Here is a 27657-nt window from a genome sequence, read left to right as displayed (position 1 = left end):
GTGAAAAAGTTTTTCCTCATATTCAGATGGAACTTCCTGTGTTTCAGTTTGTGCCCGTTGCCTCGTGTCCTGTTGCTGGACACCACTGAAAAGAGTCTGGCCCCATCCTCTCGACACTCTCCCTTTAGATATTTGTACACATTAATAAGATCCCCTCTCAGCCTTCTCTTCCCCAGGCTAAACAGGCCCAGCTCTCTCAGTCTTTCCTCACAAGAGAGATGTTCCAGTCCCCTAATCATCTTCGTAGTCCTACACTGGACTTGCTCCAGTAGTTCCATGTCTCTCTTGTACTGGGGAGCCCAGAACTGGACACAGTACTGGAGGTGCAGCCTCACCAGGGCTGAGTAGAGGGGGAGGATCACCTCCCTTGACCTGCTGGCAACACTCTTCCTGATGCACCCCAGGATACCATTGGCCTTCTTGGCCACAAGGGCACATTGCTGCCTCATGCTTAACTTGGTGTCCACCAGCACTCCCAGGTCCTTCTCCGCAGAGCTGCTTTCCAGCAGGTCAGCCCCCAACCTGTACTGGTGCATGGGGTTATTCCTCCTGAGGTGCAGGACCCTGCACTTGCCTTTGTTGAACTTCATGAGGTTCCTCTCCGCCCACCTCTCCAGCCTGTCCAGGTCTCTCTGAATGGCACCACAGCCTTCTGGGATATCGGCCACTCCTCCCGGTTTTGTATCATCAGCAAACTTGCTGAGGGTGCACTCTGTGCCTTCATCCAGGTCATTGATGAAGAAGTTGAACAAAACTGGAACCAGTACTGACCCCTGGGGGACACCGCTAGCTACAGGCCTCCAACTAGATTCTGTGCCACTGATCACAACTCTCTGAGCTCTGCCATTCAGCCAGTTCTCAGTCCACCTCACTGTCCACTCATCTAAACCACACTTCCTGAGCTTGTCTATGAGGATGTTATGGGAGACAGTGTCGAAAGCCTTCCTGAAGTCAAGGTAGACAACATCCACTGCTCTCCCCCTCATCTACCCAGCCAGTCATCCCATCCTAGAAGGCTATCAGATTGGTTAAGCATGATTTCCCCTTGGTGAAGCCATGCTGACTACTCCTGATCACCTTCTTATCCTCCACATGCTTAGAGATAACATCCAGGATGAGCTGCTCCATCACCTTTCCAGGGATGGAGGTGAGGCTGACTGGCCTGTAGTTCCCTGGGTCCTCCTTCTTGCCCTTTTTGAAGACTGGGGTGACACTGGCTTTCTTCCAGTCTTCAGGCACCTCTCCTGTTCTCCATGACCTTTCAAAGATGATGGAGAGTGGCCTAGCAATAACATCCGCCAGCTCCCTCAACACTCGTGGGTGCATCCCATCAGGGCCCATGGATTTGTGGGCATCAGGTTTACCTAAAAGATCTCTAACCCGATCCTCCTCGACCAAAGGGAAGTCCTCCTTTCTCTCAACTTTCTCTCTTTCTCCAGGGTCTGGGATTCCTGAGGGCTAGCCTGAGCAGTAAAGACTGAAGCAAAGAAGGCATTCAACTCTGCCTTCTCTGTATCCATTCACCATAGACTACATTAGACAACATCCCCTGACCTCCGGCCTGATCTCATATTGACAGGAAATAGCAGCTGCAAATATTTTCATCCCATTCTGACTCTAATTTGGCAATAAATGTAGGTAGATGATAAATATACTAAACACCACACATATACACAACTCCAGTCACTTCAGTACGCTGTTGATTTTTCTAACCTGAAGCCTTTTTGTATTTTTGTCATTTCTCCCTGGCATAAGATACATATTGGTCCTACTCTGGTCTAGGCTTTCTGAGCTTCATAGTTTTCTTGGAACATTTCTCGCTGTGATTAGAAACCAGTTCCACTAAAAACAGTAATAATTAACTATTGTAACAGGTTGCCGAGAATTATATATTCCACATCACTTGGATTTGTTACATCAAGATTGGGTGTTTTTTAAAAGAGAGCATTTCAATAAGCATTGGAAGGGATCCTAAAACAGCCAGAAAACTAAAATGATTTGTTTATTCTTATGTCTGCACCACAGTTTTCTCCCTAATGTATTGAGAATTTCAATCTCTGGCTGACTGTCAGGCAACAACAACAAATTCACTTTGGAAAAAAGTAACCAGAGAAAAGCTGTGTTTTTTATTTTCCCAGTTTGACAAAACTGGGGATGGCAGAGAGGATTTTGTTATTAAATTGAGCAGTTTCAGTTGCTGCTAGTGCATTTCTACAAATCATTATTTTAGAGGGATTATTGATTTTCACAATGGAGATTCCACAGATTTTCAAGATAATTACTCCTCAGCAGAAAAAGCTGAATTGTTTTCAGATGGGTTTATCTTCACACAAGCCATTTCTATGCTCTTTTATTTTAAAGGTTTAAACATACTGAAAGAATTCCCTTATGAGCATGGAATTTTTTTAATAGATCGCAAGACAAGGTAAATTATATAATACTCTTTTTAAAAGAGATGTTACATAAAAAGGATATCCTTTTATTTTAGGATCACTTTCCATGGTAATAATGACTAGTTTAAAGAAATTCTATAGTTTTCATAATAGTCAAACTTTTGAACACACAATGGATTGCACCTGCAAATCCATAGGATAAACACTGAATTTAGAAAAATCAGCCACTGAATCCCAGCTGGCCTAACAGTGAGTAACAGTGTGTTATGGAAAAAAGTTAGGTCTACAAAATGCTCCCAGTAAGAGAGAGAGAGACCAGAGGAAGAATAAAGTCTACAGGAGTGCTTTCTTCTAAAATAGGCTTGTGAACCCAGAGGGGAAGAAAGCCAAACAGAAGTGTAAGCGAGTCCCAAGGAAGTTACGTTACACGGACATTGCTACTCTCTTCTGGCAATGAGTTGAAGTTGGGAATTGCTAGCAGTGGAATTTTGTCCTTGTCACTGTTTTGTTTCTTATTTACTTGAGAAACAAAGGTAGACTGGTATTAGCAGCAGCCAATGCCTGGAATGGAAGAATTAGCAATGTAAGAGAAAAAAATCCAGGAGAAGGAGCCCATCAGAGGTCTTGAAAATCACCAAATGTTTTCCTCCTGTTTCGGACCCCAGCTAGTCCTTCCAGTAACACACCGGAGAAAGCCATTACCCTTTCATCAGTCTTCCTCACAACAGTGAGAAGATGTTTCTGACTTTCCAGGGAGGACTATGGTGCAAACATGAAAATAACTTTGTGTCAAACAGCTGTTGGAATTGCAGAATTTTTGGACATTCATTGGGCCCTGTTTTCTTTCCTTTTCTGCCCCTTTTTCCTTTACATGAATTTACATGTGACTAATTTAGTTGGAGGGGGAAAGGAAGGGCCGGGGGGGGGGGGCGGGGGGGAACGGGGACTAATGCTACCCAGCAGCTAGAATGAGATCTGTGGTCCTCAGATAATTTGAAATAAAGACTGTGCTTAATTGCAGATTGAGAAGTGAATTGTCTAGGAAGACTGAAACCTTTTGATCAGCTAAATACTACTAATTTTTTTCTAGCATTTCTAATAGGTACTAATGATATTATCCTCTTTATTGGTTGACAAAGCAGGGAGAGTCAGTCTTAAAACCTCTTGAACTAACTCCCCCTTAGCATGGATCCTAAGAGCTCCCTAGGACACAGCATAAAAAGAAACATAAAATTTTTATACTCTGACATGTATATATATATATATATATATGCAGAGACCTTGCACGTACACAGTGACAGCGACCATGTGGTTCTTTACTCTTTAGATTGCAAAATAGTTCAGAGAGAGTGGGAAGGGGTCTTACAGTTCAGAAAACCAAAGCACAGAGGAATAAAAGAATGACCTGCTCTATAGACTACTCCTGTGATTTTTTTAAATGACAATGTTAATTTTTAGCAAGTGCAGACAGAAATCAGGAAACCGAGAGCACACAACAATGACTTTTACCAATACTTTGAAATAAGATAGTTAAGAAAATAATAGGTTATATAGAAATAGGTGTATAAGTATAGTAGAAAAGAAAGTAATTTAAAAAGGGTTTCTAAGTATAACTCGCTCTAACGCCTCCCTTAAAGTACACAGTTTGGGCTGTGAAGGCAGCCTGCATGGTGATGCCCAGATCCGAGCTGCTAGAAGCCTCAGTTCAGTGTCTGGTATTGACCTATGCTCACCCTTTCTCACTGCATTTAAAACATGGAGGTGACCATTCTGAAAAGTGCTGGCAACATGATTTCTTTCTTTTTCCAGTCCAAATGTAAGCTACCTTCTCACAGAATCACAGTTTATCAGGCTACTGAAAAATCAGTTGAAGTACTTGAGCACACAGTAGCACAAAGAAGTCATGAAAAGATCTGGCTCTGGGCCTACTGACTGTCATTTGTTTCCTTTGGTAAGAACTATGCAAACAGACAGCCTTGGCAGAACTGGCAACCATTACTATACCATTCCAGGACCCCTGACATACCCATCTCCTGGCCTTCATCAGTGCTTCTGGAAGCAGCAAGGTCTAAACATAATTCCTACAGAGTTCACTGATGCAGCTGAGAAAAGCTGTTTGAGCAAGGGAAGCATCCGTGCTTCTAGCACTGCCTTGCAGTGGAATTACTCTAACCCTCACCATGCTGGTCCACAGAAAGATTTTGCACTCTTTCTTCTCTTTGCTCTGTAGCAGGCCACTCTGTTTGAGTCAGCAGGGGTCCATATACCTGAGGCTTCCAAACTGAAAGAGGAAATTGCATAGGGAGCAGCAGACAAAAACTCCATGAAAGGGAAAAAAAAAAAAAAAGAAAAAGAAAAAAGCCCAAGAGCCTGGCTTAGGGAATAAACGCTATGTAACAGTCAGTGAGCTTTTTTCTTAATAAAATTTGGGCATACTGAATTATGGGTTTGCTTCTCTCAATCTCATTGTATAATGAACTACAGACAAAATAGCATTTCTATAGCAAAAATGCAGAAACAGCTTGCTGGTTTTGCTTCATCTTGACACAATATCTTTCTGAGGTTTAGAGCTCTAATCTGTTAATAAATGGACAATGTCAGGACTAATATTTAAAATCAAACACTCAGAGTCAAATTATGCCTTTGCAGCTGGAATGTCATTTCAGTCAACAGAACAATGCCAAATTACACTCACATAAATGACAGCAAAATTGTGTCCATTTGGTCCAAAAAAGGATCTCTCATCTCAACAGAGCAATGATATATTTTCATGCGAAAGCAACCAGTCATGTGAACAAGGTCACAATTAATTCCAGTTACTCTGCAGCCAGTAGCATCAGTATCCAACAGTTCTACATTCATTTCCCCCAACTCTTTTCCTGTGCAGATGTTTGCTCAGTTTACATGCCAAATTCAGCATGTGCTCTCTCCATCTTTCCTTTTTACTTAATTATGAATATTAAAAACTCTGGATCCTGTAATCTGCCTCACTCACTTTGCATCTGTGGGGCTAAATGAAATTAAACTAGTCAGATTTGGATTTAAGAGTTTCCTGCACTGAGGGATCTCCAGCAGGTTCAGAACAGCATGAATTTTCCAGCTGTTTCTTCCCCAGAACTGGTACAAAGGATGATTGAGCTTCTCAGGGAAAGGGGCACAGTAGAGCTAAATCAAGAAAATCTCTCATTCCAATTCCATAACATACCCTGAAAAACCCATTGGGGTATAGGAGAGGGTGAAAAGTTGACCCTCTTCCTTTTAAAGGTAAAGAATTACTTTAAAATACTAGTTTTTCACCTAGCTGTTTTGACCTGTTTGTTTTTTCTCCCGTCAAGATTGTGAACTAATACATCTTGCTGAGCTGAATAAATCATGCTTTGTGACATGTGACACATACAAGCCCTTCAGGAATCAGAGTACTGAGATGCTTTATTAGATTTGATAACAACAAACCCAAAATTTCATCTGCTTTAAATACATAAAGCCACAGTGCTGTACATCTTTATGCAGCTCAGGACTGGCTCTCTGGAGATGCAATGTGAAGAAGAGGAGAGAAAGCAAAGTCCTTGTCCCCTAGCTCTGCCTCAGGGTATAAGTCACACTGAATGTGCTGTGAGCACTAATGGTGGCAGTGCGAAGGTGTATATGTGAAGGTGGCAGTGAGAAGGTGTGTATGACTCCGCCTAGTCAGTGCCTGTGTAACAATATCTCTAGTTTCATCTTCTTCTCTAGTTAAGTTTCCTTCTGCTGTCCATTTAATATTCACCACTGTTCTTCAGAGAAATCCATGCTCTGTATCTGCTTTCATACAATATTTCTGGGTATGTTAATCAGATTCATGATTCAGTTGGTGAGTGTTGTCCTCTAATGAGGTCACACTTGTGTACTGACTCTCTGTTGATACCCGATTAACCTGCATCCTCCAAAAAACCAAGCCTTTCTTTACTACTATAGCACCATTGAAATCGATGCTAAAACAGAAGTAACAGAGCATACATTTAGAAGCAACATGCATTTTGCTGAGACTTCTTTCTGTGTGCTGTAGAAATGTTAAAGGATCCCTGTTTTAGTCTTAGAGAGAGTCACGCATAAGTATTCCACATATTATGAGAGTTCTGAAATTTTGGAAGTGTGTGAACTATGGGATGTGACTGAAGAAAAGTGCCACCCGTGCCACTGTTGCCTGTGAATGATGATAGTCAGAAGAGAGGCAAAGCTGACACATTGTTCTACTGAAAGCTATTTCTGAAAGACAGGAGTACAGCTGAAATCATAACCATGGCATTGTGATTATTAAGGGGCCTGTGCAATGAAGTCAGTGGAAAAACTACAGCTGACTTCAACAGGAATTGAATGGGTTCTATGACTAGTCATCTGAGAATAAAAGGACAAGGAAAAAAAGCCCGGTACAGATTTGCTGTGTGCAAAAAAAATCCTCACTGCCTGTGGAAAATTACAACTGCCAGATCGCAGTGCCTATTCTGAAAGCTGCTTTTACTTACATCAGAAGTATTGCTTTCTGGGATGATCCAATGATAAAGTGCCTCCCAAACCACTGTTTGCTTTCATGGAAATGCTACTTCCTTTCTGAGATGAAACTCTCTAATATTTAAATTCCTTGAGAGGCAAAGCAGGTGGTAACACAAAGCTGCCCTGAGTGACAGATATTAGACTGCAAGAGGTAATCCTAACTTTTTCTGTCAAGATATAATGGTGTCTCAGCTATTGTTCAAAGTCCGGGAAGATTTTTGCTCTCTGACAAGCCAGCATTTCTAGGATAACAAGAAAACCCATCACATTCTACCAGTGCATCCAGAGAGGTTTTTCTCACTCCAGGTCTCTCTTCTTCGAAGGCAAGCAGTATTGTATAGTGCTCTCCCTTTTCCCAGGATGTTCTGGCCACAGTCTGTAGATCTCACCACTCCAAAAGATGCCTTTGGTCCTAGGGCTCAACAAAAGGAGTGCTGGGGCTGAGGCTTGTCCTTGTAGGACCCAGCTTGACAGCCAAGTGTATCACATAGCCTTTCCTTCAGAAAACACCATCAGCTACCCTCACTGCACTGTGGTGTGAGTTGTGGCTTGAGGGCTCCATGGTATGCCTGCCAGGCTCTAGGTTCCTGGAGCCCCTGTAAACAAGAAAGCTCCACACACTTCAGTTAGCCTCCAGACTGACGCCTGTTTACACAGCTGAGGATTGGTCTTCATATATTTTATTTTGGCTTCATAACCGAGAGCAGTTCAGTCTATTTCCATAAGTCATGAACACAGAACTGGTGACCCAAAGGCTCAGAAAGAGCTTATTAGTAAGACAGCTTTCTCATTTTACCTTTCATGAAGTAGAATCAAAATGGGCAGTTTGTAAATACATCATACCTCACATGCGAAGAGAAATAGCAGTGGGTATCCAGTGGAAACAACTGATTCTCTGGGGAGTCCAAACTACGAACATCCCATTGAATACTTCCTTTACCAACAACAGGTAGTTAAATAAAGAAATAATCATCATAGTGTCCAAAAATACAGCAACTACATGCCAGTAAACTGAAGATCTGCAAGTAGTTTTATAATTTCATAAAGACCAGACAGATTTAGGAATTAGTTCACTTAAATCCTGCAAATCAGATTTGATGACTCTAAGTGATTTGCTAGTTACTACTAGACTGCAGTTTACAGGGATATCTTAATCACTATTCGCAAAGAATAGAATTCTAACAGTATTATTTAATTAGTTCCCCAAAGTAGACAATTTGCACAGTTTCTCCTATTGGTATGCTAAACACAAAAACGTCCCTTGCCTTCAAATATTTCTTGGTTTCTTCTTTATTTTGTGAAGTGCAATGAAAGAGGTGAGTTGCAATTAAAGCTGTCATTCAATTTTAAGTGACATTGTTTTGCACAGTTTAAGTAACTTCTGGATAGAGAATAAACTATTAACCAGCACAGTGCAGGCATCTGCTGCTTACCTCCAAATCCGGGTCTCAGTGCAAAGTCATGGTCCTCTATGCGGAGAAGCTGCTCAGACTTAAGTGGCCGTACTTTGGTGCTGTCAAGTTTTCTTATTTTAATTTCTCGTTTGCTATATTAAAAAAAAAAAAGCATGTAAGAAACTTCATTTTTTTCTTCCTGGCATTCAGAGTGCTGGTTAAATGAAACAGGAACCCAAGAATCCTGGACTGTTGAATCTGGTGTGGTAAGGGAAACAACTGTATTGACAAAGTTGGGAAGATACATATTGGAAAAGACAGGGAAATCACTTATGAATGGGCCCAAGTCAGTGAGGAACACCAATTACATATAAAAAGCCATATGAAGAACATCTGTGTCTCCTTCTGTTCCCCTCAGAGACTGTATTTGTCATTCCATGAGAGATTATAGCCAATTGAAAAAAATATTGTTGACATAACCGCCTTCAACTCAGACTTGGAAAAAACACTATGTACCAATGGTTTTAAACCACCTTACATGTTATCCATATTATAGAAACACTTATATTTTCTATTATAAATCTTTTCTTCTTTTCCTCAGACCTCAAATGAGTCAATAATTTTCAGAAGTACTCTGAAACTGATAGTCCTGGAATGAGAGACTTGCTTTTTGAGATCCTTTTGAAACATAATTCAGATTTGGCTAAGTTACATGCTGCCAAGCTTAAATTTCCCTTTTTTTTGTTGCTTGTTATCTCATCCTTTATTTGCTGCTCAGACATGAAGCAGCATTTCTTTGCACCAAAGAAGTGCTCGTTTTGCATTTTTTCTCATGCCACGCATAACTGAGCCACTGGTTAGCACGGAGTCTTCAAAATACACAAAAAACTTTTACAGAGCCCCTTGTTTCATGTCTGCTCCCAGGTAGGGTAAGAAATGGCAACAAGAGAGATTTAGCATACACATTAGGAAAACCTTTCTCGTGGTGAGAATAGTGAAACATGGGAAACGATTGCTTGGGGAGGCTTTGAGATTCCTTTCACTCAAGCTATTTAAGAATAGGTTAGACAAATATCTCTAGGAATAGCATAAATACAGCTGCTTTGCCTTGGGCAAGGGAATTTCTCTGGAGATTGCTTCTTTCATGCCTTCTGTGATTCTCTGCAGCTTTGCTGCCAGCAACTCTAATTATTACTTTAGCCTGAATGATAGAAATTTGTCCTGTTCTGTAGATTTGCCCTGTAGCCAGACATTGCTTCGGATGAGGTACGGGGTACTTAGGATGAGGTACAGGGTACTTAGGATGAGGTACACCTCTCACAGAGGCATACAGTATTTACTTGATTTTTTTCCCCCTTTTTCCCTTGTTTGATAATGAAGCCCATGAAATTACTTTAAAAAATGCTATGTTACAGGAATGCTGAGGAGAGATCAGCTGCTGGCTTGTTCAGAACCGTGAGGCTTGGCTAAATTAGTTTTTACCTGAGTATTCTCAAATGTCTCTGGCAGTGTTGTTTAAACCAAATTATCAGGGGAATCTGAACTTTTATGTGAAGTTTCAAAGAAAGATTTTATTTTTCTGAGTATGAAAATGATATGGTGGCTAAAATTAAACCCAGTGCTTAAAAGAATTAAAACCACCACAGAGCAAGTCCTTCTGTATCACAGTAGAACTGGCAGTAAAACTGAACACCTGCAACACTCTGAAATAGGTACATGGGAAAATTCTGCTGCTTGGGAACTAGTATAAGAGGAGACAGTGGATTAAAGTCAGAATCCCATGGCATAGCTAATACAGTCTGAAAGCATTAGGTTATTTGTCACTGGATGTGCCAAGGGAGATACATGTTTGATACTCAGATGATTTCACTAGAAGAAACAGGATCAAGCTATTGTACATCAGTTCCAACTTCTTACTGGAAACAAGAAAGTATGTGACTAAGGAAAACTTTTCCTAGTCACCTCCTTCTCAAGAGGCAAAACACAAGCAAGCAGGGCAGGAAGTTTTTTCTTAACCACTGAGCCCCTGAGAGGAGATTTGTTGTGGGATTTTGATACTTTTGTTTTCCTGTATGAGGACAAAATAAACATAAATGCTACCTATGTGAAAAGCATCTTTTGTGTCCACTTACTTGAACAGCATCTTCAAGCTGATCCTCTTTATACACATGGCGGAGTAACTAACATTTGCACTAACAGAATCCATTATTTCTAGCTGCTATCAAAAGTGATGGATTAAGCTAGGCACGGTCTTGCGAAAGTCAGAGTAGTGCTTTCATTACAAACATGTTGCATCTTTTCTTCATTACCCTTCTTTGGCAGAATATACTTGTTTATTGTAATGTAAAATAGGCTCATGTGCATGGATATGTGCTCATGGTACTTACGTGGAATTAATTTCAAGGACACTGGTAACATTGCATGTGTAAAGGTATCACAACTGAGAAAAAAAACTAAAAAATTTCTAAAAAAAAAATTAAAAAATCTGCTTCACAGTTTTCTCCCCCTCACCAGCATCCCCCACCCAAGGCTAAGAAGTATTCTCTGTCAGATATTTCTTTAACATCAGCATCTGGACTCCAGATGTTGTTCCTTGGCTAAGAGTTACAGTATTAAATTGTCCTCACTGCAGCATTACAGTTATTTAACTGATGACTCAAAGGGGATTGCATGTATGTATTTGTTTACCACCAAGAAATCCTAGACCCGTGTCTAACTATTGATCAGTAACACAGAATTGTGAAATCATCAGCAGATGTTTTTTGAGTGCTCCTTCCCATGGGACCAATTCCATTAAAAAGCAGAAGAGACAGATTTAACTACCCTACGTCTCAGAAAAGCCTCCCCAGGCCAATCAAGACCCTAGTGATGTTGTAGTTGCCAGTGATATGACACTTTTCACTCTCACTGAAGTCTAGCAAAGACACAGATTATATTTTGGTGGTCTGGCACTATGGTCTTCTTATCACATAACTTTGGCCAGAGCACCATAACCTGGGAGCCTAAATGCAGTCATTGATTCTGCACACTCACTGTATAGCAGATGAGAGGCTGTAGTGCTTGAGAGAAACAACCCATGTGTACTTAAAGAAAGGAAGTCTCTATTTATCTTCCTAGGGTGGTAGCAATAAAGGGAATTCTGACAAATGGCTTGGTATTAGCACAGATCTGGGCAATGGTAAATGTGAGCTTGTCAGCCTCAGTGAAACACATGCTCAGGAAACTACTGCTTCCGGCTATAATAGCTCTGCTTCCAATGGCCATATTCCAGGCAACATTTTACATTACGCAAATGAAATGGTAACCTAGAATTAAATTCCAACAAAGGTCATAAAAAGCCTAGGAAGTGTTTCAGATCACACAGGGATGACACCCCTGCTGCAATTATTTAGGAAGTTAATGGAAACACTAACTCTTGGGATGGAAAAAAAGTGAGATACTCTTTGGACACCTCACTACCCAGTACTGTTATATGGACTCAGGGCTCAATGTCTTGGTATCTGAAAGAGCTCTCAAAAAGCATTTAGTCACTGTCTACAAAGCCAAAGCAACTAATTTGGAATTCTTTAACAATGGACGAATATGTAGCAGGCCTTTAAAGTTAAATTTAGCTGCTCCTGCTTAACCTTGAATATGTGATAGTGAGTGAAAGGCCGAAAGTCTGCTCAAGAGTAGTTGGATTGTGTGTGGTTAAAGCATTTAACTACATAATACCATCAGGGTAGCTCAATAAAAAGCAGCATTCAAGGCAGGGATGTGGTTAGCATCCCATCTAATGTCTTTAACTTCCTAAGTTATTAAAAGTTTATGTTGGTTCAGGGAAAAACGGGACAAGTTCATGGAAAAGAAATCCACTGAAGATCACTAAATCTGCAGAAATTACATCCTACTCAGGAAGTCTCTGAAGGAAAGACAGTAACTGGAAGCTGGGAATTATTAGGGGGAAATATCATTTATTTTTGCCCTGTTCTTATTCTTCCAAATTTCTGCTTACAGCCATTGTTGGAAACAGGTCACTAGAGTACATGAACCTTTGGTATGGTCCTGTATGGCTGTTCTTCTGTTTTAATGCCCTGCAAAACTAATGATAGGGTGAAAATCCTTGGCAGGAGACTGGAGGAAGGCTGGAACACCTTTAGATATGCAGCAAGATATAACCACCTTTCCAGCACCATACTCATCTGAACTTTGTTGATAGACTTGAAAAATCTGAAACTCATGTCTCAGGAAAGAGTTAGGAGGGGTTTTGCTTTCAGTTACACTAATTTAGTATCCAAGATACCACACTTCACAGAATCACAGAATCGCTGAGGTTGGAAGAGACCTCTGGAGATCATCTAGTCCAACCCCCCTGCTCAAGCAGGGTCACCTAGAGCACATTGCACAGGATTGCATCCAGGCGCGTTTTGAATATCTCCAGAGAAGGAGACTCCACCACCTCTTGGGGCAACCTGTTCCAGTGCTCTGTCACCCTCACAGTGAAAAAGTTTTTCCTCATGTTAAGATGGAAGTGTCTGTGTTTCAGTTTGTGCCCATTGCCTCGCGTCCTGTTGCTGGGCACCACTGAAAAGAGTCTGGTCCCATCCTCTCGACACCCTCCCTTCAGATACTTGTACACGTTGATAAGATCCCCTCTCAGCCTTCTCTTCCCCAGGCTAAACAGGCCCAGCTCTCTCAGTCTTTCCTCACAAGAGAGATGTTCCAGTCCCCTAATCATCTTCGTAGTCCTACACTGGACTTGCTCCAGTAGTTCCATGTCTCTCTTGTACTGGGGAGCCCAGAACTGGACGCAGTACTCCAGATGTGGCCTCACCAGGGCTGAGTAGAGGGGGAGAATCACCTCCCTCGACCTGCTGGCAACACTCTTCCTGATGCACCCCAGGATACCATTGGCCTTCTTGGCCACAAGGGCACATTGCTGCCTCATGGTTAACTTGGTGTCCACCAGCACTCCCAGGTCCTTCTCCGCAGAGCTGCTTTCCAGCAGGTCAACCCCCAACCTGTACTGGTGCATGGGGTTATTCCTCCTGAGGTGCAGGACCCTGCACTTGCCTTTGTTGAACTTCATGAGGTTCCTCTCCACCCACCTCTCCAGCCTGTCCAGGTCTCTCTGAATGGCAGCACAGCCCTCTGGCGTATCAGCCACTCCTCCCAGTTTTGTATCATCAGCAAACTTGCTGAGGGTGCACTCTGTGCCTTCATCCAGGTCATTGATGAAGAAGTTGAACAAGACTGGAGCCAGTACTGACCCCTGGGGGACACCGCTAGCTACAGGCCTCCAACTAGATTCTGTGCCACTGATCACAACTCTCTGAGCTCTGCCATTCAGCCAGTTCTCAATCCACCTCACTGTCCACTCATCTAACCCACACTTCCTGAGCTTGTCTATGAGGATGTTATGGGAGACAGTGTCAAAAGCCTTGCTGAAGTCTAGGTAGACAACATCCACTGCTCTCCCCCTCATCTACCCAGCCAGTCATTCCATCATAGAAGGCTATCAGATTGGTTAGGCATGATTTCCCCTTGGTGAAGCCATGCTGACTACTCCTGATCACCTTCTTTTCCTCCACATGCGCGGAGATGGCCTCCAGGATGAGCTGCTCCATCACCTTTCCAGGGATGGAGGTGAGGCTGACTGGCCTGTAGTTCCCTGGGTCCTCCTTCTTGCCCTTTTTGAAGACTGGGGTGACACTGGCTTTCTTCCAGTCCTTGGGCACCTCTCCTGTTCTCCATGACCTTTCAAAGATGATGGAGAGTGGCTTAGCAATAATGTCCGCCAGCTCCCTCAGCACTCGTGAGTGCATCCCATCAGGGCCCATGGATTTGTGGGTGTCAAGTTTGCTTAAATGATCTCTAACCCACTCCTCCTCCACCAAGGGAAAGTCTTCCTCTCTCCAGACTTTCTCTCTTGCCTCCAGGATCTGGGGTTCCTGAGGGCTGGCCTGAGCAGTAAAGACCGAAGCAAAGGCGGCATTCAGTAACTGCCTTCTCTGCATCCTTCGTCACCAGGGCACCCACCCCATTCAGCAAAGGGCCCACATTTTCCCTAGTCTTCCTCTTGCTGCTGATGTATTTGAAGAAGCCCTTCTTGCTGTCCTTGACATCTCTAGCCAGATTTAATTCCAAACGGGCCTTAGCCTTCCTCGTTGCATCCCTGCATACTCTGACAACATTCCTATATTCCTCCCAAGTGGCCTGTCCCCCTTTCCACTTTCTGTATACTTCCTTCTTCTGGTTGAGTTTTGCCAGGAGCTCCTTTATTGCTGTGGTATGGGAGTAGTGGGGACAAAAATTATCATCACATTCAAAATGAAATTAATTAAGTTTATGAAAAGAATACTACGACAGACCCTAGATCTCATGGCCATAAGGTTCCTTCCAGTGCAGTGCTCCTGAGATACCCTACCTATCAACAAATCAAAGGTACTCAAAAGGAAGAAGTTACAGAAATCTTATTCTCAGGAGTGTCTGTGGAGTTATGCAGCAGTGTGGTCTCTTAAACTTTTAACACATTTATGAAATTTTGAAACACAGATAAATGCAGGCATCAAAACTGTACAGAGCTGTCTCTCTCATAGAAATGCATTTCCAAGTGTTTAGTAACATCAGCAACTTGTATTGTCAAAAAGCATAATATTTTGACAGTCGAATGTTTTGTTCTTTACTGTAGGAAATGGACCATGAGAATAATCTCTTTCTCATGTACTTTTGGTTAATGCTTTAAAATCTTCTTTACAAGAGAATGCAGACAAATAGCTTCGGCGGGAGAATTGGGTTACTCTGTTAAACCAGTAGAACTTGTAGGTTAAATAACATTTTCCCATGGGATTCTTTCTAAAAGGCCACCCATTTAACCAAGGCCATCTGTCAGCTGTGTCCCTAATAACCCTAGTGCTGGCTGAAAGGTTTTTCCCCAGAAAGAAAAAGAGGCTGCTTGAAAGTCAGATCCTGTTGAAATGTACTGGAGGATAATGCTGCCTTTAAAAGCGAAACCAGAGAGAGAATCAAACAAAGAGAAATTAAACGTATTTGGATCCTTTCCACAGAAAAGCTGATTTGCAGCTGTTAAGCCTTGGGGTCTTCTGTGGCTCAGATTCTGCAGTCTTCTTCCCAGTTCCAAATTTTAAATCGCTAGGGCCTGTAAAATGAAGACATGGAAGGCCAAACCATTGCCTTGTGTATATCAGAAAACCGCTACACCAATCAGCATGAGATGAAGATGTGGTCCTGGCATTCCCCCCCTGTTTCTGTTCTTCCTTTCTGTTGAAACACTTCTCTTGCCTGCCTCACAGGAGTGTCCTTTGGATCCATTCACTGGTATTTGTAAAGGTCCATGAAGATGGAGGGGATACTGGGCTAATATTAACTGTTACTGCTATCCTGTGACAAGAGGTCAGTGAAGGATGTCCAGCAGGATGATGTAACATATGCTCTCTCCTACCACCAGGCTTCTATTCCCCCTTTGGGAATTTTTATATCAGTGATGGAGCAACTCCTTACGGCTGCAGCAGAACAGTATAAATGCAAGCAACAGTAGCACGTTTCCCTTTTACCACTGGCAAAAGTGCATCAGCTAAGGTTAAAACAGATATTTCTTCCCTTTCCAGGGATAAGAAGATATTTCATTCTGTTTCCATTCAATTCTTAACAATTCTTAACAGTCTGGTGCTGCAAAGCACCAGACTAGACCCTATTTTGGTATTAGGGCTTGTTCTGTTTATTTTATTTTTGCAAATAATTGTGCACAAGCAGTCACTCCAAAACTGTCATTGAGTTTGAGACAGGCTGCTGAATAGCCAATTCTTTTCATGGGCTTTTGGCTTGGACTGGACTTGAACCTCTGACCTTGAGCTGAAATCCAGAAGTACTGAGCTATGTAGCATCTTCAAACACCTCCAAACACCACTGTTTTACTGAGATATGCTCTGTTGCCTTGCATTCCTTATATGTGATTTTAACACAACATTTAACAAGTCAGAGATATGTAACGGCTAGGTTATCACACAGGGAGTGTTACAGAAGGTAAGCAGCTGTACCTACTACAAAGCATATAACTTTAAAAACAGCTTAAACACATCGGACTAGTCCAGTTGTGTTACAACACACGATAGAATATGAACACACTATGAGCTCCCCTGCCCATTTTAATATAGTGTCAAGTACACAGAAAAATGTAAGTTGCCTCCCTTCTCCTTCCTTAAATTGAGCTATTTATTGCAATTTCTCCTACCTCCAAATAAAGACAGACTTTGACTGCTTGGATTATCACTGGCAGTCTTCAGAAGATACAAACATCTATTTGTGTACTATTAGGTCAGTTTGGAAAGACATTCACAGACCTCACAAGCAAAATGCGAAAATGTGTTTGTGGAAAAAAACCTACCACTTTGCAGAGAAACTTAAATCTAAAAAGCTATAGATCATTTTTCCTTTTAAACTAGCTACTCGATTAGAAAGACTGAGAAGAAACATTCTCCTTTCTGACATCTAAGAGCATAGCTATATTACAGAAATGGAACATCTTGTGACATCACTAAAAATACAGGCCAAAACACCTCATTTAGTGCCAGTAAAATATCTTCTGTATCTTGATACTATAGTTACTGTGCTGTTTAGGGGATGGAAGCCATGTTATAACATTGGCATATAACTTTGAAAGGCATTTCTGCTTGTTGTAATGGGAGTCAGAAGGCAGAAGTGCTTGGTACACCTGTATTTAGACAATGATATGCTTACCACAGTAGTAATCTGGTATCATGTAAGTTAAAAGAGATGTGTGTGGGTGTGAGTGTGTACATACCTGCATACACATGAAGCATTCATGAAATCATGATATCAAATGGCTGATTATGGAAAAACTGTTAACTAATAGTTTACCATTTGTGTTTTGGGAACACCCTATCAATGTGCTACGTATAGTATACATTCAGAAAGTGGCAAAACAGGACAGTCAACAAAAAGGGTGCCTTGACAGGTTGCTGACAAACAGCATTAAGATTATCAGATGAACACAGACAGAGAAAGTATATTACTTACCTGTTATGCTTTCTTAAGAATGAGAATTGTTGCTGCTGATGAAGATGGTAATGCTGACTTTGAAAACTGTGTAGCACAACTGTCGGCCACAGGCAAGTGAGGAACAGAAGCTTCATGACCAGGACCATCTCTTCCAAAATAGAAATGCGCTTGATCAGCCAATCTGCCTTGATGACTTTTTATTTTTAGTGTTTTTACTGTTCAGAAACAGCAGGATGCACATGAAGCAAGGCATCACTGAAAACAGAAGACAGAGGCATCCCAGTTCTGATGTCCTCTCAAAGCTCCCCACATATTTTGGCAAATCATAAAAGTTCCTTAAGCTCTACATCCCTACGGCATCTGCTATCAAACCAGTAGCACCTCGCTTTTAGAAATGTAGTAGGTACAGCAAGTTGTTTTGCCAGGCTACAGTCTGATCCATTGCTTCCATTCTTTCAGTGTGGGCGCATACTTGAATTCTCCATCACCCGCTCAGTAACCTCTTCAACATAGCCTGTGCAGACAAAGTGATGTCAAACACTTAATCCCCCTTAAATCCCACACAAAACCATACAAAAATCTGCTTTAATAACAAAGGTCTCTAAATTAATCTTGGTTACTATATATGTGTGTGTCTGCTCAACATAATTTTCTGCACAGATCAAGCTCTTTCATTAACTGGCTACATTGCACTGTCTTCCCAACCATTAACATTATTCCTATTTCTGTGAACTGTGGTAGAAAACATTTTGTCTGGAGATGCAGAAATACTATTGAACAGTGTAACATCATGAAGCCAGTCCAATCTAAAGACGAAGTCTTGTGCCAATATTCCCTAGTAACATTTGCAAATACTAACAAACCTTTTGTTTCTTCTTCTAAGATCTACAGCTATCTTGTAAAATTATCCTAAATTTACAAGATGTGCATGTCTGAGATCTAATATCCTTCTGTAACCCATAATTTTATCTTTATTTCATTTAGCCTGCCCTACCTGTTCAATAGCAGATTTTATCTGCTGAATCACAAAATATTTTGTTAAGCAAGAACTTGAGCATGCGTCCTTCTCCTGTGAAAGGTGATAAGATTTCTTGTGGGCTTAAAATTGGGCAATACTGGACACACCTTCTTAACTGACACAATCAATTTATCCTTTTCAAGTCATCAGCAAGTTTAGTAATTATCAGAATCAACAACATATATTTATTTTTATCTAGAATATGAGAGATATGAGATTTAAGGTTAGGAAAATGGAAATCTCCAAACACTATTTACAGAAGTAGAAGTAATTCTGGTGTCCCAGAAGAAGGCAATAGTCTTCCTGCATCAGACAAACAACAACAGGAATAAAAAAAAACCCAAGGCTGTGTCTGCTGATACTGTTAACACCTAAGCAAATTGGAATAATGGTATTCTGATGTGGACATCTGCCTCCTCAGAAGCCCCCTGAGATTACCAACTAACTTCATTTGCGCCAAGAAATAACTATCAGAGGCAAAAGATTTCCAGAAGGAGATTACCAAATGGCAGCTAATTCCCACTGTTTTTTCCCTTCAGAGTTGAGCAGCTATCTGCCTGTGACTTCAACAACAACAAAAAAACCCTTCCCAGTCATTATAAAAATGTAACTGTGTTAAATTAAAATTGACGGCCTCAATCAAAGGCTTTCAACCCTGTTTCCTCTTTCATTCTACTTTGTTCATGGGCTAATCCTTTCCTACTCAACAAACTTATGCATGATCATTTGCAGCCTGACCCTGGGATGGTCAAGCAGTATTTCCAGCAGGTCTAATGAATTCCCAAGGTGGGATTTCCAGAGAAGGTAAATGTAAACTGTAGTGCAGACTTCTCCCGCTGTTCAGGTAAATCAAGAGATTGTCATGACATTTTTAAGATGTCATTTTCATTCAGATATCAGTCCTGCAGCTCTTTTCCTATTCCTGACTGTAGCAGTAACTTTGCCACTAAGCTGCAGCACTGAGAAGAGAACTCCATGGAGGATTTTCAAAACATGCTGAATGTTCTTGTGACTATCCCTGTTAAAATCAGCTTTGGTTAAAACCAAAGGCTGGATGCACAGACATATTCCAACACCTTCATCCCACTGATACCAGCAACATGAAATATTACTTGGAGGGGCTTTTCCTAAACACACTGAAAATCAAAGCACTACCTCTCCCTCCTTGGCTATGGAGTATTTCCAGAAATTAATTTTGTCTAGCCCACGCTCACATGAAGTCTTTAGGAGGGACTCCTGCAGAGCGAAACTGTGAACACCCCCATTAACAAGTGCGTAATATAAGTGAGGGCGACCAGGTGTCACCCACAGCAATCGGGTTTCTTCATAGTAGAGTTGTTTTCATTTCCTCTGGGTAAGAGAGCATTACACAGGGCAGATTATAACATCATTATAAATTACCATTAAGGAAACAGGTTAATCTCCTATGCATTTGTCAGTAATAAATTCTAAAAGAAGTTTTCTTGCAGAGGAATGAAGGCAAGATAATAGACTTTGTTTGTATTAGGCAAGTCATTAACCAGTTTTTGTGTTTGAAAACAATTAGAATATGGTCTCTTTGCTACCATTAAACTATTTCTTTAAAATTATCTGTTCTCCATGGCTAATGAAAAGCTTGTAATGCTTATCTTTCAAGGACAAAGGTAACAATGCATGATTGGAAGAAGAGAAGAAAAGGAGAAGGGGAGGGAGAGAAAGAGGGAAGGGAAGGGGGAGAGGGAGAGAGAAAGGGAGAGGGAGTAGGAGTGGCAGAGGGAGGGGAGGGGAGGGGAGGGGCGAGACCATCTAATATCAAAACATGAGATGATTTTTTTTAGTGGGCAAAATAATTCATGAGTTTCAGGTAAGTACAGTCTGGATCCCTCTCCACTGCAGATCCCAAAGCAGAGCAAATTGGGAACAGCTTTATAAAATCAAGAAGAGAAAAATGACAGGGATGAAGAAAGTTTCAGAGGCCTTCAGTTTTTGGAAAATCTGAGCACATCCAGACCCACTGACATCCATTTTAATTGTAGTGAACTGAAACACTGCAGCACATTAACACTAATTAGCACCCTGCAAATTAGCTGCACAAGACTGAAAAGAGATGCAGTGAGGAAAGAGGATGGCAGGTTTACCTGGAACACGTATTTTTGATTCCCCTTATCAGAGAATGAAGCATAAGGAAAAAACATTGCAAGTTAAGAGCCTCCTAAGAAGCCTTAGATTTTGATACATGTCTTAAAGAATAGAATGGATGGAGGATCTCACAAATAGCTAGCAGATCACAGAAAGCAGATTAACCAGAGCAGTAATTCTGAGAGCGTGAATGCAATGCTGCAGCACAAGAATAGGCAGCATTTTGCTTTTCTGTGGTAACAGACCAAGTGCATAGAATTTACCATTAATGGTGTGATCACTTGCAAAAATACCAGTCAGGATTAAGGACACTCTGACCAACTGTTTATATAAACACAAATTATGAACCAAGTTTCCAAAATAAGGTATTTATTCACATTTCCAAACAAGATCAAGTGAGAGGAAAGCAGAGATGGAGGATTACGATTCCAGTTTGCAGTATGTAGATCCCAGAATGGATGAAGCATTTTACTTAACACTTGCAGTGGGACCAAATTCTTATGGTTCTGCCCTTTATGAAGTCTCTTAATAAAGGTGGCAAGTGAGCGTTCATGACTGTTCCAAGCAGTCTGAGAAAACAAATCAGACACCTAATCTCAATACAGTATTGGAACAGAACAGAATTCAAAAACCAGCAAAAATCCACAGCTCAAAAATTGTGCAAGATTTTTTGCACAGTACTTAGTGAGATGAATTCTCACCCTGTGGTTTTACAACCAGCTTAAACAGTATACCAGGCCAGGGATGAAACACTGCCCTCCCCTCTGTCCCTGCAGTGCATTAGTACTTACTATCCTTGCTTCACCATCAGCAACTGTTCAGCCAGTTTCTAAAGGAGTGTGCATACAACTAGACTGACTTAAGCCAACTGTGTAACAGTACCCTTAATTTTTGTTAGGTAATACTAAAAATAGTAATACTATTGAAGTAAGTACATAGTATGTTCTGATGGGTGTTTAGTTTCACTGCAAAATTAAAACCTGACTGTTTGCCTTTCCCTTTCAAGGAATGTAAGTTTTTGGTGGCTTGAGTACAAATTTCCTGTAAAATTACAGTTCTGGACATGTTGCTTCTTATGGTATCATAGTATCTTACTGTCTGTGGAATTCTCATATCATCAAAAGGGTGCATTCCTGATACCAAGCAAAACCTATTGCAAAGTAAAGCAAACAATAAATGTACAGAGTCGCCAGATGTAGTCTGCACATGTCATATGACAGCTTCAGTCATACAAACTGAGACAGGAGTTTGGTTTTGTTTCTGACATCCTGTGAAGTTTGGCTCACTTTGCAACTGCTTGAGCACATTGAAGGTACAGTCTTGAGCGTGTTTTCACAAGGCCTTCTCTGTTCTGACAACTCATCTAGCCATGAATCTGAAGCAACTCCACTATTCTGCTATTTTGGTCTCCTCAAACATTCCCATTAGTAATATGGAGCTAAATCTTAAATCTCTCCTACAACTGCAATCAGGGAATAACATTAACTCGGATGCCAGTATCAGAAACACAAAATACTCCAGTTATTTTCGTTGGCATCTGAGTTGTCAACACATCTGAAAATCAGTACTCTGAAAACTGTAGATAGCCAAGTCAGCAAGAAATGCTGATGACAGATCAAAGTCCTAGAAACCAAATGTTAACTTCAACACTCTTCATTTTCTTCTCACTAGTGAACATTCAGTTGTTATGTCTCATTAAAAATTGCAGTTCATTAAAAAATAAAGAAGGACAGTTTAAGAGTTGCCTAAACATAGCTGTTGCGCTATGTGAGGCCTATTCGGGTAACTGAGACATCCATACAGAATTCACAAATACGGCGTGGTACCTATAGGAGGTTTGCATGTTTCTGGAGCAGTAGCAGGAGGCCAGGAGGGTTTGCACGAAAATAGCATAACGCATCAATGTTCTGGCATTAAATTCCATCCCTGAAGCTTGCCCTATTTCTTATAGTCTTTACCCATTCCCTACTCATCCAAAGGAATATTTTAAAACTGTCATGGCGGATCCTGACAAGACCACAGTTCACCTAAGGAAGGCATATTTTCCCACTCAGAACAGCCTCTTAATATCGGATTTGAAAAGATGACCCTGTATGGCATATGGGCTCTTTTCTGCTTTTCCTTCAATATACACTCAGGGCCCAAGGCTTCTGCTTGCTCTAGAACTATAGTGGCTGCATACCTTTGTATAATCAGATACTTGGTTTGAAAAAAGGATAGCAATAATAAAGAACCTGCCCACACACACTTCTCCGATTCTTTGTATTCCCTATATCCACAGTCCCTAAATCAGAGATTCTTCCCCCTTCATCATTCTGCCCTGGCCAAATCAATCACTGAATAAACTTCATCCCTAAATCTTACTTAGCTTCTACATGAGCATTTCTGAAAGTAAAATAATTGGTTTTACTGCCTCCAGTTAAGGAACAATCAGTGCCTTGAGGGTGATCTCTGGAAAAAGAAGCAACCACACTCTTCTTTGATTTACATTTCTTATAAACTCACTGGTTTCAGTGGCACAGAACAAGGCATTAGCATAACCATTTTGCCTTTCCACCACCCGTGTTGATCACAGGCACTTGACATCGCCACCATACTTCTACAGTTCTGTCCATCTTCTCCCAGGAAGAGTTTCCCAAGTTTGCTTCTTTATGTCCCTAAGATATATTTCTTTAACAAACTTTCAGTATCTTTGATGAGAATTAAATGACAGAAGATCAAGGGGATGACCCATAAGCCTGAGCAACAGAACATCAGGGTTTGCAACAGCATGGTGTATCTCCAAGGGGTAAGCTAATCCGCAATCTGTACAACCAGAACACAGTGCTTCAATATAAAAAGCAATGCACTCTGTATCAGATTATTTTTTCTTTTTTAAATACAGTACTTTGCAACTAGGTAAATATCACTGTCTCTCAGCAGTGCTTACCAGTTAGATATTGCTATCTGAAGTTCTTTTGGCTTATTTTTCTCCACAGATTGAAGCAAAACAATTCAGCAACTGTTTACTCCTTTTCTTTCTGCCCCCCAGATATTTATTAAGCATTTTCTGCAAAAGGGATATCAAAACATGTACAATTTGTTGACCAGGGGTTAACAGTATCTTAGATGGGAATTAATTTATAAAATGTATTCTATCTCTAGTAAACTCTTTTTCTGTCACCTATGAGCATGAGGTGAAAAAATAATGCTGAACAGAGAAAAATATGTGCCTTTCAACTCTGGCACTGCAAACTTTTTTCATTTTACAGTCAAAATAGAGACAGATTTATTGATTAAAGTCTGGTATCTATTGGTCATAAGACAGCTTTAGAAGCCTGATGGCTTATCACGCATAATGCAGTGTGACTTTTTGCCAGTCTTTTCTTTCCCATCGATAACTTCCAGAGCTGCTGTATGTTAACATCATGCAGCAGGTGCTCATTTCAAACAGGGAAGCCAATTTTAATTGCCCAAACTGTAGTCTTAAGTAAGCAAATGTGTATTTACTTTACAACACTTAGTAGGAGATACCTATATTTTGGTATTCTAAGATTTGGCAATCTCCATTTTACTAGTGGCTGCCAAAAAAGAGAATTTCTAAATCAATAAACATTTGAACAATACACATTTCTTGTCAATGAATGAAAAACATTGTTTTTCTACATATGTATTTAATCTTAGCATTTGCTTTAGCAACATGTCATTGATGCCAAAACTTAGCAGGATACCTTAGCTGTTAACATGGACAAAATTTTTAACAATTTGTTATAGGACAACAATTTAAATTACACAAATGCCTCTTACACTTCCATGTAAATCTGCTATTGCTTATCTTATTGCCCACTTGTACCTTATGAAGGTTTTCAAACTTTATCCTGAAAAATCTAGCACACAGCACCTCACATTGGCCTGACCATGTAGAGTAATTCCTGTGCTTCTCTGCTGGTACTCATGTTCTGAAAAATAATCATCCAAAATTGCAGTAAAAAACGTTTAACTTTTTATGTTAAAGGGGGGGGTGGTGGAATTGGGGAGAGGTTCTTTTTTCTTTTCTTTTCTTTTCTTTTCTTTTCTTTTCTTTTCTTCACAGGCCCTCTAACAAGATCAAATTTTAAAATTTTTTTTCTGATCTTCACACATGCAACACTGTTCCTTTTTTTGAAACTGTGAGCATATGAGTTAGAAACAAATGTTGAGACAAAATACCTGCATTTATTCAATAGGTCATTCAAAATGACCTATATGACAGGTCATCCTGAAGGCATTTAAATCCAGGAAAAAATACTCATAATGGGGAAAGCTATGTTGTTCTCTTGTATTCATACAGCATGACGGAACAGTCTGAAATTATCCACTGAGCCAAGATACTAAAGACTTGGAATTAGTCCATTAATCTAATCAAATTATAATAAGAATTAAAAAAAAAATAAAGCTTGTCCATGCAAAACACCTCAGGTTACCTTTACCAACACCACAACTATGTTTATTTTGCAGGAATAAATTCAAGTCTAGCAACTTGTTGAACAGATATTATTTTCTGAGATATTGTCTGCATCATAGATGGGTTGTGAATCTGTGTGGTCTGCACTTTGATCACAAAAGCCCACTTCAGCTGAAGTCTAGAAGAGCATGAGAAAAAAGAAATTGTGCAAATGAGAGGAACTGGTCCTGAGCACCAGCTGTAGCTCCTTAGTGCTGAAGCATAATGAAGTAATGTCAGACAGTTTTGCAAAAATATTCAGCTTTTGCACAGGTTCTTCTGATTTTTAAAATGAGAAAAAAGATTGGTTTCTGCATAGGCAACCTTAATTCTGGCAATTTTTTGCAGCTGAATACTTAACTTTGCAGCTTGTTTAATATTCTCTCCTGTACATAATACTGTATCTATGAAGACACAATGCAAAAATGAATGCTAATGCCTTCTTGGCAATGTAGGATATAATCAAAAAGGCAAAAAGATCCCATTCACATTTTCACCAGGGTACTAGCTCTCCTGTTTCTCATATATTCATCTCCCTCAGTGTTACCCAAGCGCTGTTTTGGAGTGATTATTTTCTGCATGAGTGAGAGGGGAGTCCAGTCATCTCTTTATTTTTTACTTTATATCCCAACACTGACTAGTATAAGTACTGAGACAGAAGTGCTGATACCAGTAAGTGTTGGTGCAAATCTCCCTGTTAAAATGGAGTGCAGCCCTGTTGTTTTTCAGCCACTGCATGTGATTCTTTACAACAGACTGTGTCAAGTATGTATACATTGAACACACTCAACACACAGGTGCAAGGCACTATAAAATGCCACCAAGCTGGTGCCACTTGCTTTCTCAGACATAAATGATGCTCTGGAAGCAAAACAGAAGATTTTGGCCTGGTTTGTGTCCCCAGGCACATCTCAGATCCATTTTCTATTACTTGGGCAGGGAAATAAATGTTTTTTATAGCAGTTTGATGTTCTTATGAATGACAAAGTCATTCTTGTCCCTCAGGTATATTTACTCAGAGCAGAAAGGATTTTAGCTCAGATAGGAACAGAGCTACTTGACTGTTCCTAAGTATATTTTTCTTTCTTATCTACTGACTACCACGAGGCAGCCCACTTGTTGCAGTTGAACACCAATGTACTCACAAAGGTGAAACTCGTGACATTTCTTCTGTTGTGAGATACCAGTGTGAACATCTGGACTGCACTGGAATGTACTCTGCTCCACCAAGATGCTATTACAGGTATAATGGGTTTTCCAACATCCTTCAACTTTTTTGTCCTTCCTTCTCTCAGGAGAACCCCTTGATGGCTTTTTTTTTTTTTCTGTTTCTTTTGCTATCTATCTTGCTTTCATCCCCTATTCTTGAGCTGCAACTGACAGATTAGCAGAAAGAAGCAAAGAAAAGAAATTGTATTATTCACATAGCTGGCCAGTGCTGCATACACCAGAATGCACAGCTATGCAAAAATTACCTGCTTCAGATACCTTGCAAGGTAGAAAGGGCAAAGGACTAAAACACACATATATGGAAAGAATGAGCAACATCTGAAATAAAGCAACCGTTAAAAGACAAGAAATTCATGTTTGTGTTGCAGAAACAGTAGTTCCAGGAGTAAGCATTTAAGACTAAAACAAGAATATTCCCCTGGAAAATTTACAGGCAGTGCTACTTTTCAGTTTCTTCCATTTCTCTCTGATGCATGCTTTTGACACATGGGAATTAACAAAATCCTGAAGAGAGTGAAGTGATGGACAGCAGCAGTGAAGGATGGTCTGAAATTTGCTTGATGCACAAAAATGTTTGTTCCAAATAAGAACTGTTCCTTCTCATGATTTCTATCGAAACTCTCCAAATCAAGAGAGGAATAACCAGGATGTAAGGGAGGTGTCAGGTAGTAGCAAGGGCCAGCTGCTCCACAAGGGAAGGTGAGCGGGGAGCAGAGAACAATAACAGGGCAGGCATGAGCAGTGACTACACCAACAAGGAACCAGGATGCAGAGTGGCAATTCTGGGTCAGAATCAGGGCCAGAGATGGTGGTCATGGTCAGGCACAGTCCCAGTGATCACTCAGTAAGTCCATAGTGATGGAGCAGGTCCAAGCTCAAGCCAGGAAGCTAAGCCAGTGACAGGCACCACACAGGCAAGCATGGGACTCCAGATGGTGCAGCCCATAGAAGAGGGGTTTGCTCTCGGGTGCTCCCCAAGAGTTAATGAACCCCAGGTGCATCACGGCCGCCGGCACCACCGCACTGTGGGGTTGCTGTAGCCTAGGGGCACACCTGCTAACGACCCCATGATCGACAAGTGCAGACAAATAAGTGACACCGCAGACTCACACCATAAACCTCTCTGTGCCAAGGAATTCCCCACAGAGTGACCTGTTAACGGGCATATTGTTACCCACTGTGCAGTGTAGCCAACTGAACTCTAGGTTATCTATTGATATGCACACTGTTATTGTCTTGAGCCATACAGCATGGTGAGGAAAACCTGGGGAAAAGTATACTGGAGGGGTGGTCCACAAAGGGCAAGAGCAGTCTCTGTACCATGCACCTGTTGCTTGAGAATCCAGGGAAAACTATACCAGAGGGGTGGCCCATAATGAGTGAGAATGGTCGCTGTATTGTGCACCTGTGATTTAACTGTAGAGCTCTGATATGTATATATATTTTTTCAATTCTGTTATATTTCCAGCTTTACTATACTTTTAGCTTTGTTAT

General features: G+C 40.9%; 1 protein-coding gene across 1 annotated transcript in view; it reads right to left on the bottom strand.

The window, feature by feature from the left end:
- GABRR3 (gamma-aminobutyric acid type A receptor subunit rho3) overlaps positions 1-17481 on the bottom strand; it is a 33864-nt gene extending 16383 nt beyond the window's left edge. Inside the window, exons 1-2 of the mRNA XM_013950175.2 lie at positions 17354-17481; positions 8357-8469 (exon numbers count right to left, since the gene is read on the bottom strand). Coding sequence (XP_013805629.2) covers positions 8357-8469; positions 17354-17481 — 241 coding nt within the window. The remainder of the gene's footprint in view (positions 1-8356; positions 8470-17353) is intronic.
- Positions 17482-27657: the final 10176 nt, after the last annotated feature.

The sequence above is a fragment of the Apteryx mantelli genome, chromosome 1, assembly GCF_036417845.1.
Source record: "Apteryx mantelli isolate bAptMan1 chromosome 1, bAptMan1.hap1, whole genome shotgun sequence".
In the NCBI taxonomy this organism is placed as follows: Eukaryota; Metazoa; Chordata; class Aves; order Apterygiformes; family Apterygidae; genus Apteryx; species Apteryx mantelli.
This window is presented reverse-complemented; position numbering and strand designations above follow the sequence as displayed.